This window comes from Poecilia formosa, unplaced genomic scaffold (genome assembly GCF_000485575.1).
Source record: "Poecilia formosa unplaced genomic scaffold, Poecilia_formosa-5.1.2 Scaffold57, whole genome shotgun sequence".
NCBI classification, from domain to species: Eukaryota; Metazoa; Chordata; class Actinopteri; order Cyprinodontiformes; family Poeciliidae; genus Poecilia; species Poecilia formosa.
The window spans coordinates 208,260-227,403 of record NW_006799996.1 but is presented as its reverse complement, the minus strand read 5'-3'; the positions used below and the strand labels follow the sequence as shown (position 1 = coordinate 227,403).

General features: G+C 37.5%; 2 protein-coding genes across 6 annotated transcripts in view; both read right to left on the bottom strand.

The window, feature by feature from the left end:
- wasb (WASP actin nucleation promoting factor b) lies at positions 1 to 6,989 on the bottom strand. Of its 4 annotated transcripts, none has more exons than XM_016672196.1 (11): positions 6,709 to 6,989; positions 5,892 to 6,032; positions 5,178 to 5,264; positions 4,982 to 5,078; positions 4,674 to 4,703; positions 4,554 to 4,589; positions 3,189 to 3,387; positions 2,912 to 3,087; positions 1,070 to 1,617; positions 302 to 413; positions 1 to 219 (listed from the first exon to the last, which is right to left on the bottom strand). In XM_016672196.1, exons 1-11 carry the CDS (start codon positions 6,805 to 6,807, stop codon positions 161 to 163), a joined length of 1,584 nt encoding a protein of 527 aa, XP_016527682.1. In that variant the 5' UTR covers positions 6,808 to 6,989; the 3' UTR covers positions 1 to 160. The 4 variants fall into 4 exon arrangements, with proteins under 4 accessions (XP_016527682.1, XP_016527683.1, XP_007553562.1 ...); XM_016672197.1 differs by having other exon boundaries at positions 3,189 to 3,384; XM_007553500.2 differs by having other exon boundaries at positions 4,554 to 4,583.
- A 1,743-nt stretch (positions 6,990 to 8,732) lies between these two features.
- Positions 8,733 to 19,144, bottom strand: part of LOC103139042 (sodium-coupled neutral amino acid transporter 3) — a 20,258-nt gene continuing 9,846 nt past the window's right edge. For both annotated transcript variants that reach the window (XM_007553499.2, XM_007553498.2), the window contains 12 exons: positions 18,541 to 18,614; positions 17,277 to 17,369; positions 16,652 to 16,733; positions 16,457 to 16,539; positions 15,652 to 15,710; positions 15,435 to 15,560; positions 15,181 to 15,260; positions 15,010 to 15,110; positions 13,842 to 13,966; positions 12,347 to 12,491; positions 11,379 to 11,482; positions 8,733 to 9,866 (listed from right to left, as the gene is read on the bottom strand). In XM_007553499.2, coding sequence (XP_007553561.1) covers positions 9,762 to 9,866; positions 11,379 to 11,482; positions 12,347 to 12,491; positions 13,842 to 13,966; positions 15,010 to 15,110; positions 15,181 to 15,260; positions 15,435 to 15,560; positions 15,652 to 15,710; positions 16,457 to 16,539; positions 16,652 to 16,733; positions 17,277 to 17,369; positions 18,541 to 18,614 — 1,177 coding nt within the window. In that variant the 3' untranslated portion in view covers positions 8,733 to 9,761. The remainder of the gene's footprint in view (positions 9,867 to 11,378; positions 11,483 to 12,346; positions 12,492 to 13,841; positions 13,967 to 15,009; positions 15,111 to 15,180; positions 15,261 to 15,434; positions 15,561 to 15,651; positions 15,711 to 16,456; positions 16,540 to 16,651; positions 16,734 to 17,276; positions 17,370 to 18,540; positions 18,615 to 19,144) is intronic.

The window sequence follows — 19,144 nt, the reverse complement described above, 5'->3', positions numbered from 1 at the left end:
TTTTTAATGAACCGTTTGTTTTTATTAATTCCAGCACAAATGCAAAAACAATTTTCCCATAAATACGAGTCGTTTTCCAGTTTGAAACGTCACATGTAACAGTTATTGAGCTTAAAACTAATATCTAATAAATTCAGAATCCACAGCAGCCGGTGTTTTATCAGTCGTCCCATTCGTCGTCGTCGTCATCGTCATATCCTGCTTCTTCTTCACTTTCATCTGCAGGAGCGAACAAACACACACATGAAGGAGTTTGTTCTGCTCTTGTTTCGGCTCAGTTTTCTTAAAAATGTTTACTTACCAGAAGAGTGGATGACTTTACTCCTCTTCTGCATGACCATCATGAGGGCACCAACGATGCCCTCTCCTCCTTCTGGCGTTGAAGGCGGTGGTGGCTCAGAGCTTTCTGTTACCTGCAAAAAAAACACACATTAAACAGGCTTTATTATGCAAAATTCATATTTTTGCACATTTCTATATTTCCATCTGGTTCTCAATCGCTTCTAAAAAACAGGCCGAGCACTAAAAAAACAAACAAAAAAACACCCAGCCTTTTTTGGTAATTTGTGGATTCTGGAAAATGAATGTTACAATTTAATGGGAACTGTGCTGTTACCTAGCAACCCCAGCAGAGCCCAGTCTAGTTACCTAGCAACCCCAGGATACATTTGGCCCGCTGGTTTTACTGCTGTACAATGGCTGCTGGAAAAGACAAGTGTTTTGTTGTTGAATTACTACTCAGAAACCACTAGATGCATTTTTTTTTGACTGTGCAGGAGGCTCCACTTCTGGTTTTCAAACATATACAGTTGTATAATTGCACATCTTTTTGCAGCCATTTTCACGTGTGAGTCAAAAACGTTGAGTTGGGGGGCTTAGCTAGGATTTAAAGTGACAAGAGGCCATAAAAACATCTCATTCTGAAAGGAGCAGAGCACTGAGCAGACGAAAATCTCGCTATCTAAGAATGATTTTATCCAAAACCTGTTGAAGGAAGGTTAGTCAGTAACCTACAAGTTTGCTTATGGATGGAAAATTAATTCAAAGTGTAAAAATATTTATTCTTTACTTTTCTGAGACTCTTTCCGAGTCGGATCTGATCGAGCAGGGCGCCCCTGCCGTCGCCTCCTCCGGAGGATGCAGGAGGAGGTGGTGGAGGCGCGCCACCGATCTTTGGAGGAGGAGGGAAATCTGAAGGGGCAGAAGGAGGTGGAGGAGGAGGCGGAGGAGGAGGAGGTGGTGCTCCTCCCCCACCTCCCCTGCTGGGTGTAGATGGGACAGGAGGTGGAGGGACACCCATAGAGCGATGCTGGCTGGATGGCGGCGGAGGAGGTGGCATGCTGTGGGATCCCCGTGAAGACGGAGGAGGCGGAGGAAGTGAGGAGTGGGCTGGCGGAGGCGGTGGAGGAGGGCCTCCTCTGCTTGTCGGAGGAGGAGGTGGCAGGCCGCCGCGGGATGGAGGCGGTTGAGGGGGAGGAGCTCCGCGCTGCGCCTGGCCTGGGATGGGAGGCAGGGGGCCAGAGCGACCCCGTGAGGGAGGAGGAGCCGGGGGCCCGGGGCCCGGCACAGGAGGCAGGGGCCCCTGTCGGCTGGAAGGAGGAGGTGGAGGAACATCGCCTGTGACGTAAACAGAAGGAGATGCAGGTTAGAAACGAACACAGTTAAAAATGCAGGATGTAACTTTTATAAAAAATACAACTCTGGGAAAAATTAAGAGACACTTAAAATAATCAGTTTCTCTGATTTTGCTTTTTATAGGTAAATATTTGAGTAAAATGAACATTGTTCTTTTATTTTATGAACTACTGACATGTTTCTGAAATTCAAACCAACATTTGGAATTTATTTGCAGAAAATGAGAAATGGTTGCAGAGCTTTCAGATCTCAAATAAGGCAAAGAAAACAAGTTCATATTCATTTAGAAACAACAACACTGATGATTTTACTCAGAAATCAACATTTGGAGGAAAAACCAGGAGGTTTTCAGTCGGGTTCAGTGTAGTGGGCTCTGGATGTTTTTACATATTTGTTAAAACTTCTCCTAGAAACAACCAATCAGAACCAGACGGAGGGACTTAGCGCTGTCAATCATGCATATGTATGGTTTACCACCACAATACATTAAAGATCTGCTGTTGTCATAGCAACTGTCCAGACCCCTCAGGTCTCCTGGTTCTGTTCTGCATCCCCAGAACCAGAACTAGACATGGAGAAGCAGCATTCAGCTTCTATGCACCAGAAATTTGGAACAAACTTCCAGAAAACTGCAAAGCAGCTGAAACACTGAGTTCCTTTAAATCTAGACTAAAAGCCCAGCTGGTTAGAGCTGATTTTGAAACATAATAAATGAAAAATTAATCAATATTTTGATTTTCAATAACAACACTTAGCAAAATGTGAAGCTTCAATTGTTGATTGTGTGTTTTATGACTTTGTATTTTTGTGTTTTTATGATTGAAAGCACTTTGAGATGCCTTGTGGCTGAAATGTGCCATACAAATAAACAGTAATCGATTGATTGATTGATTGATCTGCTCACACCCCCCTGGTCCTCCTCGCTCTCTGCTACACGACATGCTAAGGCTAATTATCATAGCAAAGACAGCGGGTAAACGATTTTCCTGTAACAGTGAGTTGTTTCTCTGTCATTAGCACATTTAGCAGCGCATACACAGGGATGAGTGAGAGCGCTAAGGCCTTCCTCCTGGCTCTGATTGGTTGTTTTTGACAGGGAAGTTCATTTCTGTAGATGTAGACGATCTTTTCACAGATTATCTATCACAATGTAGTGACAGTTTTAACAAATATGCAAAAAAATAACATTTTTTATTTATAAAAGCTACTGTAGCTTTAGTTTCAGCCTTTGGGAAGCAGAGGGATGAACTAGAAAGGTGGAAATAAAAAGTCTGACCTCGGTTCATCTCCCGTTTCACGGCCTCCAGGCCTCCTGACTGCTCTATGACGTTATAGATCATCTGGGACGTCTGTTCATCCTTCAGGTCAGACACAGAGATGCCTGCCTGAGAGAGCAGCTTCGACAGGTCCGGGTCGAGGTTGTTGGGGTCCCATCCTACATGCGTCACATGCCTGTCAGAAAAAGAAGAAAAGAACAAGCAGGGTCCATCTGTGAAAGCCAGAATGAATTAATTTGAGACATCTGCTTGTGTTTTAGGAGAACAAATCCTTACTTAAAGCCACTTGGTGCTCCAATGTCCGCCTTGGAGATCTTCCCAGCTTTTTTCTTGTCCTTTTTGTTCTTCTTTCCTTTGCTGGAGACAGCTGGGGGGATGGCGGGGGAAGGCATGGAGCGGTAGCGCGAAGACTGGATGTCCGGGTTCTGGATGTCCACTGTGGCCATGTGGAAGGACACAGAGCTGGGAGACGCTGCTTTAGGGAGAAATCAAAGCATTAAAATTCACAAAGATGGGTAGAGTAACAAAAATTATATGTGACAGTGGCTTATTAAATATGACTTTAAAATATTTTTACTCAAGTAAAAGCAAAACGTATCTGAGGAGGAACTGAAGAGAACTGAGTAATTGATCAAAACATCAATCAGTTAATATTTTAAAATAACAAAATCAGAGACAACAGAATATAAATTATGTGAAAATGTTGGTGTTTTAAAGACTAAAAATGAAAATAAATAATTTAAATAATTACAAAATCGGGCAAAATAAACTTTTTTCCCCAGATCTTTCAATAAAAAACTTATGAAAGTTTAACAAAAACTGCAGGTGTGTCTGAATTTTTGGTTAAAACATTTTTGTTTGTCATTCATTTGGTCGAGAATCCAGAAATTTTAATATAACTAGAGTTTTACCCAACTCTGGGTCTTAACAATAAAAACAAAAATTATGATGATTATTATGTAGAAATATTTCAGATGGAGCCATACTAGATTCTACTTAACTTGTAGAACAAAAAAGTCAACTGATATATTCTAATAGAAATGTTTTGGACAAATTATTAATATTTTATTGTTAGCAAGGACTCAGTCAACTCAGCAAAGGGCCAAAATATTATAAGAAAAATATTATAATATGCTACAAAAACAAAATGAAAGTTTCCAACTTTGAAGTAAAAACAAAATCTAGTAAAATTATATTTAATCATTCTGAAATTCAAGAAAATATAAATAATTTGACTCAGCTAGCAAGCAAAGCAAATGTTCAGACGACGTTCAGCAAACGTCGTCTGAACATTCAGTCTGAACATTCACTCCATAATATAATTTTTTATTTTCTTTTACTGTCATTTTTAATTTTATTTCATTTCATTTGATTTTTTTTTCTTTAAAACCTTTATGGCTGTTTTTTGTTGTTGTTTTTAACCAAATTTCTACTTTTTTCTTCTTATTTAAAGTGAATACTACTGAAGGTAGCCTTAAGGTCCTCTGGACGTTTTTATAAATGTTGCTTTATGAAACTTCCAAAACTAAACTTAGGCTCTACAAAGTTGTAAAAGTCTCTGGGTTATAAAAACACAAAAAAAACTTTAATGTTGTTTTAGTAACAAGGCGAGAAGAGCTATGAATCATGGGAGATACCCACCAGGTGGAACAGGAGGGAGGGAACCTCTGTCTGCAGCCAAATAAAAAGAGAAAACATGTTTGTGGTGCATGTTTTAAATAAAGTTTTGACATTAAACATCCGATCCAGCGCATATCTTACCGTTCTTCGGTGGGGGGCGCTGTTTCTTCTCTGTCGGTTGTAAACAAGCCACCATTTTGGATCACAGCATCAAGGATGTCACAACAGCGCCGTGAATGCAGAGAATTAAAAAGAAACGCAGAAATAAATGAATAAACAAGTAAAATAAATCTGGACTGCCTGTATGATGATGTAACACCAACAAAATGTTGTTGATTTCACAGATTTTAAAAAAAACCCTCATTCCTAAAGAGCTTAAATGTTAATTATTTATAACAGTAAGAAATGTTTTTGCCCCTCTGTGCAGTGAGGAAGTTGTTCCTGCTGACCTTGTCGGTTGTGTCTTTGGTTGATTTTCTCCATGATGGTGCCTTGGAAGGCGTCCGCTTCCTGTTGGTCCGTAAAGTTCAGCCCAACCTGACAGTCCTACGAATGCACATTGAGTCAAACACATTATGAAGAAATGTGGAACTTGTTCAGGAAAACTTTGACTTATAAATGCAGAATGTGCAGGGAATGTCTTACATCTGCAGCAAAAGTATGGAAGTACGGCAGCGGCGTCGAGTAAACGAGCTGGTTGTAGAGCTCTTGCTCCCAAATTTGCCTACCAACCTGAGGGGAAAAGATTTTAATCATCTCTTAGGTGAGGTAGGTCATTTTATTTATAAAGCACATTTTCAGCAGCAAGGCATTTCAAAGTGCTTTACGTGAATTAGAAGGAAATACAGACAAAACCAAAAGAAAGACAAAAATGTAAAAGTATAAAACTACATATTAGTTCTGTATGTCTGATAAAAATAAGAATAAGTAGTCCATAATTTATAAACTAGTAGTGGTTTCTTTGGATTCTTGTTCTGATAAAACTAAATGTTGGTTCCAGTTGTTCTGGGTTTAGTTCTAGATTTATTCAGTATAAAACTAAATGTTGGTTCTCCATGTCTGGATCTTGTTCTGGGTTGTTAAGTTCTGTTTAAGTTTGTTCTAGATTTATAAACTAACAGGAGTTTCTCTTGCTCCGATATTAAAAGCATAAAGCTAAATATTGGTGTAATGTTTAGTTTATAAAAGTATTAAACTAAACAGTTTTCTGTTTTAAATGTTGGTGTATAGTAAAAAAGTACTCCACAGCTTGTAAAAGTAATAAACTATTTGTGACTTTTCAAAAGAGAACTAAGTGAAAACACCTAAAGATGAGCTTTATTTGTTGGCTTATTTGTTAGTTTTTGGTTGTTGTCTGACCTTCAGGTCGAACATTCGTATGAAGTAGGAGCGCTGAGGGTTGTCTTTGACAAAGCACACCACTCCAGTGTGCTGCAGACTCCACATGGATGGGCTGTTTGGCAGAGCCATGAACAACTGGGCCACTGCTGTGGCCATCGACTACACACACACACACACACACACACACATGCAGAGAGAGAGAGATCAGACACAGTTTAGAGCTGATATGACTTGTTAAGGCATTTTATTGCAGTTCAAATGTAAATTTGCAGCGATGATTAACTTCCTCCTCTGCTTTCATTTGCTCTGATAAGTTTTTCTTCTAGTGCTCTGTATTCTCTGTTGCACCTGCTGCTTGAAAGCTTCGCAGGTTTTTAAATCCGACAAAGAAACTCAGAGCAAATCTTTACTTTGGTGGGTTAAAAGGAACGAAGAACAGACCAACTTCTGCTCTGCTACGAGACTAAACACAGTCATAAAGTCTAATTCTGACAGAGGAGGAAGAATCGATTCAGCCACCATTTCCTGTTACAGCTACCCACTTTCTTGATGACCCAATGTAAGAAAACATGTATTTACATCCTTTACTTAAAAAAAACTTTGCAAAAATAAACACCTGATGTCTTCTTTTTTTCCAGAAATTAATAACTAAAAGTAAAAAACCCTGAACTTACAAGAAACAGATTCAAATATGTAACCGTTAATTTAGCGATTCACTTCAGGATGTGACTTTAGCTACTTCTAAAGGAAGACAATGAGGCTGAGAAAAGCCTTGGATCAGAAATGAGAGTAAATTAAGAGGATTATCCGCCTCGCAGCTCAGTTGTGAACTTACAGCACACCTTCTGCCCAGGAGCTCCTCCAGCTTCTCGTTCTCCTGTTGGCTCAGCAGGGAGCTCGGGACGCTCTCCGTCTTATTTTTACCACGGCTCATTTTCCTTCTCACAAGTGCTCCAGTTTATTTGAAATTAATATCTCCTGCATTTGATAAAAATTAAAAAACACAAAAAAACAAAAACGTCCTCACAATGCACTGTCAGAAAGGAAGTTTCTCTTCTCTGTTCTGTGCACACATCAGCTCAAAGCAGGAAACGGACAACCACACTTCTCTAACCCCCACTTTTCTTCTCTCGCTCAGAGTCGATGCGCAAATCAACTTGTTACTTCCATTTTCAGAGAGCGAGAGAGAGAGAGAGGCAGGCAGTGTGTGTGTGTGTGTGTGTGTGTGTGCTCCTCTGCTGCGAGTGCGTTCCTTTTACAGCCATGCAAACAAAAACTTTTTATCTCAAACAGTTAAACATAGAGTGCATGAAAAGGGAAGTTTGTTTTTTCACTGACATTAAATCAAACTAAACTTTTCTATTTTTTAGAGAGTCTTTTTCAGCTTTAAGAAAGTGGAAAGTTTGCACACATTTCCTTAAATATTTGTAAAGTTATCTTTCAATAAACTGCATGATCTGGGGTGAATCTTTTGGGCATTCTTCAAGAAGCTTCTCACTACGGCTTGCTGCAGTTTTGGTTGATTCCCTCTGACAGAACTCATGTAACTGAGTCGGGTTTGTTCAAGCTCATTTAAACTTTGCCTGCAAACGTTCACAACTTTGTTCTAGTCAAATAATTAACCTTGTTTCCCTTTAGGATACATTCAGCAGTAGGCTAGGGCTCATTGACAATTTGAAAAACCCATTTGTGCCGACGCTTTAACTTCCTGTTTGTCTTATGTTGCACATTATGTTCTTTTTTCTTCATCAGAACCCCCTGCAGGATAAAAATGATGCTGCCACCACTGTACTCTACAGTTGGGATGTTTCTTTAGGCTTGCAAGCTTCCTAATTTTTCTCTAACTTTAAGTAGGGCAGCACTGGTAGAGTTTGATTTCAGCTGACTGTTCAGGTTCAGAGTTGTTGCTTTTAGAAAAAAATATGGCCGTTTTCCTTAAGGTCTTTGTGTTATTTCGTTGTATTACTTTTGCACGTATCTTGTGAAGAGCTCAAATAGGATAGTGTGTACCGCAGTGTGTACAGGCGGATCAATTCCTCGACTGTTTGGCTGTGGTCTGCTCACTCGTTCCTATACCCTCGCTCTTTCAGAACACAGAAGTGATTTCATGGAAACAACACAGGGACGGCTCCTTTATTTACCACCCGTATCCCCCCGGTAGTTTTAGGCTGAAGAAGCTGATCTGAAGTAAAGTGAAGGCTGCAAACTTTGCTGTTCGGCGTTAGCTTTAACTGGTAGCGACGAATATTTACAAGCCACCGTCTTCTTAATTCAGGATCGCTTGGAAATCCATGAAAACTTAATAGCCCATTATATTTGGAAGACAACAATGTTCATGGAATTGATTTATATGCGTCTGAAATACGACTTTGTGTTTTCTAGCTGTCATGGTAATTCAAAGCGGAAACAAGAAAGCCGCATTTCGCTCATACGGATGTGAAGTCAGCGTCGTGCGCGCAAAGAGCTTCTCTTCAGCTTCTGCAAGTATTTTGGTTGATTTAACAACAAAACACATATAAACATGTTCATCTCCTGAGCAAAAACCCTTCCCCTGGTGATTATTATTAACAGACTTGTGGAGGTTCATGATTCTCTTCCTGATATGTTGCCAAATTTGATTTGATTTTGCTATGAGGTTAAAAAGAGAGAAAAGAAAGGAAATGTTTTGTGTTAAAATGCACCCAGAGGTGTGTCTTCATTTAATTGATTCCAAAAGCTTCTACATCATCATCTGATTTTTCAAAACTGCTATGTTGCAGACTAATCTCAATGTTTGCAAATATTTTAATTTGAAGACGGTATTATGAAATTTTCCAAAAAGAGAAAACAAGGCATATGTGGATTAAAAAAGACAGACGTGTAGAAACAAAAGATTTTTTTATTGCAATATGTTAGTTAAACCAGTCAGAAAATGAACAGGTTGCTTCACAAAGGTAACAGATGTTTTGGACCAATTTCACAGAAAACCCTTTATTTTAACCTTATCAATGGGTAACATACTGAAACGTTTCTGAATGTGATAAAGCATGCTTTTTAACACTGGGTGCTTTGAGGCTCTACTTTTACACCTGATAAATTAAAAAGAGGTAACTTCTCCATCAGTATAACTGCATAAATACGCTCTTTGGTCTGCAGCTAAACTAATATTAAAAAAAAACCCATTGCATTCCTTGTGCAAAAACCTTTTTCTGCATTTTGGTTCACATGATTGCCAGCAAATTGTCTGAACAGCAGCAAAATCCTGCGTATTGCACCGGATTATTTGGTCACCTCAGACTCTGCCTGAAAGATAGTAATTCATTCACAACAAGAGACATAAAAATTTTATCACATTAGTTGAACTTCACTTCATAGGTAGTTGTTTCTTTACCAAATATAATAATATCTGTGGAAATGCAGTCATTGTTCTTAATGTTTTTCAAGACAAATGTAGGGGAATTTAATCAAAGCTATTCTGTTTTGTTTGGTGAAACAGTAAATACATGTAATTTGAAATATTAGGGAAGTGTACTGGAGGGCTGTTGGCAGTGACTGAACTATTCCACGGAACATTGAAGTGGGATTTCCATGTTAGTCATGCTGTTCTCATTCATCCTCTTGCTGCCACCTTCACCCTGACTTTGAGCTGCGGCAGGGCGGCGGACTCAGACAGAACAAATGTAGTGCCATCTCCCTCCTCCTCAACAGGACATTTTTCTGTGCCATCACACGTCAAAACATTTTCCTGATTTTGACACTGGCGAAGGCTCTTCATTTGTTTTTCCTTCGTTGAAAGTCTCCAGACTCTGGACCGGATCTCAGCTGAACAGGATGATAATTTCTGGGAGAGTTTTGGTTGACATTCTGTTTGTTGTACCTTTGTTCTGTCACAGCATATCTAGCGCAAAGCTAGTGGCCGCCTCCGCTTCGGGACTTTCCGGTACTCCAGTCGATGAATATAAATGACAGGCTCATGATCATAAAGATGAATCCTAATGCTGCAAAGCATGCGGCCTGCAGGAGACATAAAGAGAATATCATGTGCCCATTAATTAGATTTAAAAAATAATAAATCAAATATAAAACACAGTGAGTGTTTCACTAAGCCTACATTCACAGAGCAGGTAAATGCGACCCAAATCTGCTTTTTTTTGCACTTATGTGACCAATTCACAACTTTTTCAGTCTGAACGGCCTAATTCCCATTTCTTCACCCAAGTAAATATCAGATCTGTGCCTCTTCCACATGTGATTTTAATTTGTTTCAAGGCATCTGCAGTCTGAATAGTCATGTTGCATTTTATTCGGCTTTTTATGTCATTGATGTGAGAAATGCGTCATAATTCTGCACCAGAAGTGATAAATCAGGATGTAAACAATGGCTGAAAATAATGATCATAAATTTATGACAGAAATCTGTGTAACTGAAGTGGGTCACATCACAATCCAACCACTTCTGGTGCTCATTATTTCGCATCCAGACAGATTTCTCTATATAAATTACAGTCAAAACTCCACAAAAAGTCGTCACTATTAGTTGTGGTTTCTTTTTATTACCTTCCTCCGTCTTGTTATGATTTTGTGACGGTACTGTCGCCTCTCGTTGCTGAGTAAACTTTAGAATCGATACGTAAATGGCTCCATCCATTATCACTTCCGTAAACAGGGCGCTGCTGTGTGACGTCAACGTTCTTCTGCGCGTGGGGGTCGTTTTGGAAACGTAAACTTTTTCACACGGAAGTCTCATTGCGGTCGGATTTAATTAAAATAGGCGAAAAACGTCGCCCAAAAGCCACAGTCGTAAGCCTCGAAGCGCTGCGTGCACCCCCACAATAAATGCCAAAACGTGCCGCTCGATCTGGAGAAGGGAGCTGCTACTTCCGTTTGCCGTCTCGAGTCACCATGGCGACGTTACCATGGCAACGCTTATTTGAGCGTTTTAGCCGATTAAAAAAAAAATTAGCTATGCTGAGCATACTGAATTGTAGTAAGTCAACATGCTCTTAACAGCATTTAAGCTAATTATTCACACTGAATGTTATTTTATGTTAGTCAACATGATAACAATTACCTGCATCCTACTGGTAGTGTCAACATGCTAGTGACTAAATATACTAGTGATAGCCCTCATGCTAACGTTAATCTGGTACCTAAAATAAGCATTTTACCTATTTTTTTTTATTTATGAGCCATGTTTATCATACCAAGCGAGTGGTGATCCCACACACACTACTGACAGCATTAGAGCTAACCTTAGCATGTTAACTAATTTTAGAAGTTTGCATACATGTTAGTCAACATAGTAATGGTACTCCACAGGATACTGACAGCATTTTAGTTCACATTAGCATTGTTGATAATTTTCAGCATCAGAATGCTGGGTTCCAACCGATAAGCAAGCTTTGGCAGGCCACTTTTAAATTTCTTTATAAATTTTCTAGTTAGTAATATGACTGACTATGCAAAAATAAAAAATAAGAATTAAGCATTAAGACCTGCTGGGTGAACATAGCCTTAGATACGTACCTGAATCTTTGGTTTTGACTTCAAAGGCTCCTGGTCTTCAGGAACAATCCGGATGTAGAAGATGGAGGGTAGGATGAAAATGAGACTGGGGGCCGATGTGGCTCCTGCACAAGACAAGAAACGGAGAACAAGGATTTTTATTGTAAATGGTTAATTTGACCATAGAATATAAGTAAAGCACTGACAATGAAGTTTTACAACATTGAAAAATTAACTTATATCAGTTTTTCAATTCAAAAAGACAGGATTTTATATTGTATAGCTTAACTAAACCAAGAGTGATTAGTTTCAAGCTCTTTTTTTAACCAGTTTTGATTAATAGATTCTCCACAGGGTTTTGTTTCAGACCCATTTAAAGGCCACTGAGATCCTGGAAGGTATTTTTGTAGTGTGTGGATAGGTACCAAATTTAAATGAGCACCTCCACAAAGCTGTTTTTTAGCAGAACTAAATTGTAAGTGTTGTAAAACTTGAGGCTACACTGACAAGAGAAGAGACGTAATGAAAACACAGTGGAACAACACAAATAGATGACATAACTCCACAATTCACCACTAACTGTGAAAATATTGAAGAAAAAAATAATCAAAATCCTCTCTTTTTCTTTCCACTCAACTTTCTATTAATGTACTTAGATGTAGCACTTTGAAGAAGTAGCTTCTTTAGCCATGACGACTGTGAGTTATCCTCCTGGTGGACGGTGTCAAGTCTGCAGTTCTTACCAAGATTATTTAGACATGACACCATCTCTTTATTTTACTGATCTCATGTTATATTTTAATTTTTTAAGGAACAAAATTGTATGTCATTAGCTGTAAATCATAAAAATCTAAATTAAGTTTCAAATCTATAACCCTTTACTTTTCAATACTCTAATGAAATGAGGTGGACCTGAACGTTAGAGTGGAGTTCACACTATAGCATCTGCAGTGAGGCTCCTATTTCTTTTCCCCGCAGTGCGAACGTACCGATGACACCAAAGATGTCCTTGATTGAGGGGACAAATATAACGAGCAAGTTGACCACAAAGATGAGACTGAATGCAATGAGGACATGTCTGGCCCAGTGGAAAGGCTTATCAGGGAAGAAGATCTGGAGCACCGCTCTGCGAATCTACAACAAAAAGAGGTAAAAAGAATGGGAAAACAAAATTAGTTCCTTCAAACACAAACATTGAGCATAAACTCTGCAAAAAAAAATCCTAAAACATTTAAAGAAATTTTTATGTGCAAAGGAAAGAAAGATCAAGCAGTTTACAAACTCATTAATTTGCTTGGTTTTAGCACAAACAAAATCTTGACTTAAGTTTGTTGTGTATATTTGTAACATAAATTAAAGATGCATAATATTTAAGGATATTTACATACATTGTGTTTCCTTCGAATGGCTACTGTGCTCTTGGCACTGATGCTAAGCTAAGCTAAGCTACATGCAGGCCTTAAATTCACATTGAGATTGTCTAATGACATCAAACTCATGTTGATATTTCACTTTAAGTATTTGCAAGAAAATTAGCCTCACTTATAAAAAAGGTAGAATTGTTTTGAATGCAAAATGTTAATTTAGTGTCATCTACAATCGGTTTTCTTTTTACTTCTTGTGAACAAAATGAAACGGTTTTCACAACTTCTTGTTGCATCTGTAAGTTAAGATGCAAATGTTATTACAGGAGCTCCCCAGAGTCGATACGCTGCATGGCTGAAGGAAGTCGACCTATTTCCTTTGTTGTAACCATGTCAGTTTCAGAACCCTGTTAGCATAGATGCTAGATTAAAGGTCAGATAAGCTAAGCTAATATACTACTTTAAAACCTAAATTTAAAACACTTGAGAATGAATTTCTGAAAAATTGTCATACACTGTAAAACATTTTAATGTGGTTTAATTTGAAAATGAAAGTTCACCTGCTGGCTTGAAAATGCAATTTAAGTCAAAAATTAAATCGTTTTGGTTTAAAAACAAGAGACAAGTTGTGTAAACATTGGTTTTTATGTTCATTAATCCTGAGCTGTGGGTTTTACCTTAATGATCCAATTGAAATAAAAAAAAAAAAATTCACAATATGCAAGAAAATAATGCCCCCACCTGGTTAAAGAGCCACATTTCTCTATTATTTTCACTCACATCATCAAGTTAAAGTAACTACTTATTTTACTTAGGATCATTTAAATTCTTGTTTCATAAGGAATTTTATTAAACATCACAATGAATTCTGCTCAAAAGACATTTAGTGTGATCAGGACATTATCATTAAATTGTATTTAAATAAACATTTGCTTTAATAAGAGTCAGGATACAAAAACATGCTGCTAAGCATTCTGGGAAATAGTTCCCACACCTATTTTTTTTCCCTTATTATTTTAGTTTTTTTAAGTGCTAACCTAAAAACTCTCAAAGTCTGAAGATGTGTTAGATACCTGGGACCTATTATTGTACATCTGAATAGTTTTACAGTGTTTCTTACTGGGAACAGAACCACAGGGACGGTCAGAGTGACGGCCACCAGCACAGCCAGACGGACGCAGAGAATCAGGACGTCCAGAGGATCCACTTTGCTGTAGGTGTGAAGCAGCTCTGCCTCCACTCCAGCTACACAGAGACAACACAAAACACTTTTCTCAATTTTTGGGGTCCTACACATTTGCTACACTTTTCCAGACATAAGTGTTCATATTTGTTCTGTCAGTGAATTGTCTCAAGCTACACCAGTACTTCTCAGACAGTGTCAAAAAGTCTGGTTCTTTGAAATAAGCGGTTCTTTAAATGGTCGTTTCAAAGTCCTGCGGCTGATTATTTGATTCTGATGTGTTAAAAAATTACGTTTTTCCTTATTTATAAGAGTATAACCAACAATAACTTTACAAGATAAAGCGTATTTACTGTGAACGTAAAATGTTTTCATCTCTTCCAACAAACTGGAATATAAGCAATATTGTTGCAAATTTAAAATGTAAAAGTATAAACTTTTTGAAAAGCAAGTTGAAGGAGTTGTCAAAAAATGCATTTTTATCATTTTAAAGGTTTTACCGTAAAAATGTACATTCCAGTGGATAATTTGCATTTTTCTCTGTTGACTGATCAGTCTTGATTAGACGTTACTGACTGAGTTAATTAACTGAATGTAGAAATTGTTTTGAAATTTAAAACAATAAAATGAGTTACGACTATAAGGAGAGCAATTTCAGCCAAAATTAATTGATATAACTATATAAATTAATATATTGATATAAAATATATTTATTTATAATGTGTAAATGAATACACAATATAAATAAATATATAAATAAAATAATAAATGTATTAATAAATAAATAAATGAATACATAAAATAAATAAATATAAATAAATGTATAAAAAAATAATAAATGTATAAAAAATGACAATGAATAAGAATAAAGAAGCCAATTATTTATTTATTTAATTTTGGCTGAAATGGCTCTCCATAGTTTTAATATTTGGGTCATTTAATGGTGGAGCCAGTGGGTAGTATAGATAAATTATTAAATATGATCAGATCTGACAGACAATAATTGAGAAACACTCAGCTGTCACGACATGGTGACTGTTTCAGCATATACATAAAAAATAATATTTATAAAAGTTACATATTGCAGCTTTAGAGAAAATCTTACCGTAAAAGGTGAGGTAACCGAAAATAGCCGTCAGCAGATACATAACAAACATGGCCAGGATGGAGATGTTGGCAACTTTCTGCATGCGGTTCTTGTTGGCACTGGAAGAGGGAAAAAACTTTAATATCGCTTTTTTACGTAGCAGAGACTGAATATGACGTCCTGACTTACTTCCGTAACTCTGTGTAGATGGGCAACACCTCTGGGTGGCAGACAAAAGCGAAAGCTATGATCGGGATGGTGTACGCTGCCTAAACGCCAAATCAGAGAAGAAGCCTGAATATCAGCGTTCAGATGTTCCCAACACTGCTGTTGACACAAGACGCCTCCCTACTGTTGACTTTACACACTGGTCTGTACATGACCTGTGCAAAGCAGGACATGAAATACACACGGCAATAAAGGCAATGTGGTGTTTTTCTGACCTCAGAGTTGATGGTAATTAGTTTGGCATCACATGTTGAATTAAGCTTTAAGAAGCTATCATTATGAATGGCTGTGGCATTACTGGCATCAAGCAAGCAGGGGAGGCTGAATTTCTTGTAGATGACCTGGACAAAATGCATCCACAAATGTATGAAGACAAATATTTGACAGGAGAGCAGCTGTTTATTTTCTTTCCTTTCCATTTTGCTGACTCACTGAAATTAGGAAAAACACCATGCAGGAGAGAGAGAAGCCACTTGTATAGCCAAGGTACCCTGGAGTGCAATGAAAAGAAAATAACATGATTATTTAAAACCGCATAAAGTTATTTCCATCACTTTCAGAGTCAGACATGAAAACAGACAACAAAAATGTCTATATGAGAAGAGCATGAGTGACAAAACAGCAGACGCTTTTCCACTAGACCGCCTCTAACCGGTTCGATCCGGATGTTCAGAATGGGAAACATGCAATAAGTTCGCATGCGTGCACATGCGCATTAAAATGCCCGCGACATTTAGAGAAACTGTCAGTTCAGCATACAGCATACGACGAAAATAAGTCAATATATTGTTTTAAATTATAATTACATGGGTCGGCACCGAAGCGATTTGATTGACAGCTGACCGCACTCATCGACGGCATTTAGCATTTAGCTGGTCCACACACCTTACTGGTTGGTGGAAATAATGCTCGTCCAATGTTGTTTTTTTTTTTTGGACAACCGTCAATAAATTTCAGTAAGAAGAAGAAGAAGCATTTAGGCGTGGACCGCGGACATGCGCTATGCTATCAGAGAACTGTTCAGTATGTCCGCGAATTAGCAGCGCTGCTAGCCGCTCTGAAATACGAGGAATTTCTACAAGACAAAATGAAATATCTGGGTTTATTTTAGTTTAGTCCATCAGAACTAGGACGTCGATGAAAACATTAACTGTAAAACCGAACTGCACGTTAACCGGTTAGTGCGCGACGTGCCAGTGGAAAAGCGGCTAAGAGAAGGTGAGAGTGGCTGACGTACCGAGCTGTTTCATGAGTGCAAGGGGAAGAATGATGATGGCACTAACAATGATGATCAAATAGTTTCCATTCAGGAACCATTCTCTGAGATTTGGCCACACAAACAGATGAGAAAATCAGAATACAATCAAGCAAAAATGATAAAAAACTGAAGGTGCCATGAGAGAACCAGGAAGAAATCTGAATAAATGCTCACCCTGTGTTTTCGTGTTTACCAAGAAAAGCTTGAATAACCAAAGGGAGCTCTGACTTTACAATGTAAAGATAACTGGACATGGCTGCAAACACATAAGAACAAGGTTAAGTTGTTTATTTGTGTATGCTTTATTTTATGACAGCAAAAGCTATGATTTTAATTTTTTAATTGAAATGTATACAGTCATATTAATTAAATTAGAATATGCACTGACTTACAAGTAATGCTTCAACAATGTATGGGAGCTTGTTTTAAATAAACAAGTCCTTAATATTGATGAACAAATCCTAGTAATAAATGAAATAACCTACCAGTGGAACAAGTACTTTTTCATCAATATTAAGGAATTACTAACTTAAAATAAGCTCCTATTTCTTGCAGAAAGGCTACTTGTAAGTTATTTTTGCCTTATTTCAAGTGTACTAAGATATGTGGACTAGAAAGTAAACCAAAAATACTTGGTAAGAGCACTTGGTAAACTGAGTTACTGGAATAAATTATTTTTCCAATTATATTCCAATGTATTAAAAATGACTGTAAATTGACATAGGAACAACAAAAATTTGGTTTAAAAAAAAAAAAACAACAACATATAAATGCATCAGAAGAGATGAACTAAGAATACCTCCAATATTGTGCACAGTGATGATGATGGCAGCCAGCATTTTCCCCGGGGGTCCAAAAGCTCGATTTCCTAGCTGCTCATACGCACGGATACCTGAAAACCAACCACAGAAATAAATATTAAGACTCCAGACAGGGACCAATTTGCTGTCATCCATTTTTTAAAGATGTTTTAAAGAGCTTAAAAGTATCTTTTATCACAGAAAACTATTCTCACACTGATTTTAGCAACAATTGTTAGGTTTTTCAGTAGTGGAAAAAGAAATCTCATGTCAATTTTGAGTATCAATTTTGCATTATCTGGTAAATAACACTTTCAAAACAAAGTTGGATTAAAAGTCCATTAAAAGAATCAACTTTGCATGAAAAGTGTAATTATTTACCGAATGAGACTTCATGATAACAGTCATAAACATTCATGAAGACTCCTTCATGTTCATGACCTTTGTTTTGTTAGTCTCGTCCTTATGAAAATCTTTCTGTAAGAATAAATGATGACCAGTTTTTACCACCAAGTGTTTATTTAAAAAGATTTGAAGAGTTTATGGTGTCAAGCACTCTACAGGTTTCCAGAGTCTATAGAAGAAAAACTTGCTCAAAGTGAAACAGATTCCCCGCCATTGTTACCAAATGGAACAAGGTGTTTTTCTATTCATTAAATCCACCATTTATTTTTAGACCAAACTTTACCTGGAGTATGTTTGGCAAAAACAACAATTTTAGTCCCATTTTACCAATTCACACATCTCCACTTAAAACTCAGCAGGGTTTATGTTTACCTTTGAGATGGTAGGGCAGAAAAGATGATTTCCTGGCTTTAATTAGTGTTTTGGTTGCAGATATGGTCGTGGAATCATTTTCTTGTCAATATTTCCTGCCATATTTCAATGGCTTATTTGATTGTCTTTCCAATTTTGAAGAGCAGCTAAAAGAAATTGGTCTCAGTGTCACATCCTAAGTCTTCCCCTGTGAAACAAACTTGTGTGTCATGAAATAAAAGTTTCTACACACTCAGATCGAGTAACATGTGAATTAAAAATGCTTCAGTAACATTTATTTTAAAAGGATATTGTTTAGAAATATTATTCTTAATATCAGATGTTTTCCCCCTATACTGAATAAATGTACTGAATATAAAAAAAAAAGTTCAGAGTGAGATTATTCTACTTTTACGCTTTTACAAATCTTTACCAGAGATGTCAAAATTTTTTCTATATATTCAGGCATAAGTGGAAAAGCTATGTAAGTTTAGTCAAGCCTTTTACCTACAACTCCGGCACTTTTTAGCAGGAGGTGAATTGAATATGCAGACAGAACAGCGATGCACACTAACAGGATTCTGAAAGACAAAAACCACAACTGTTGGCACTCAATCATAAAACTTACATGACAAAAAACAAAACAAACAATAATTTGGAGTAAACCATTTTTATAATTCCTGAGATTATCATTTCAGAACAGACATTTTAGTTCAGAAAGAAGCAGCTTGTTTTTCCCGCCTCCCACTCCCTCCATATGGTTCAGTCCAGCTCCAGGGAGGCGTGCCTTGGACCTGATCAGGTTTCTATATTTAACAATTTAAATCTGATTTACAGGAGCTGTCTGCTCTAACGTAGGTTCTGACAGATCAGAGTTTGGCCAGTAGTAAAGCTGTTCATGGTGTAACACTGTTTACATTACACCGGAACCATAAACAGGATTCCAAGAAAGGCAAACACAATTTCACAGAAACATTTTAACGAAACTTTAATCATTTTAACAAGCTTGTCTTATAACCTGGTGGTATCAAATCTCAGCGGTATCAAAGTAGATTAAATGACACCTACAAAAATATCTATCTATCTATCTATCTATCTATCTATCTATCTA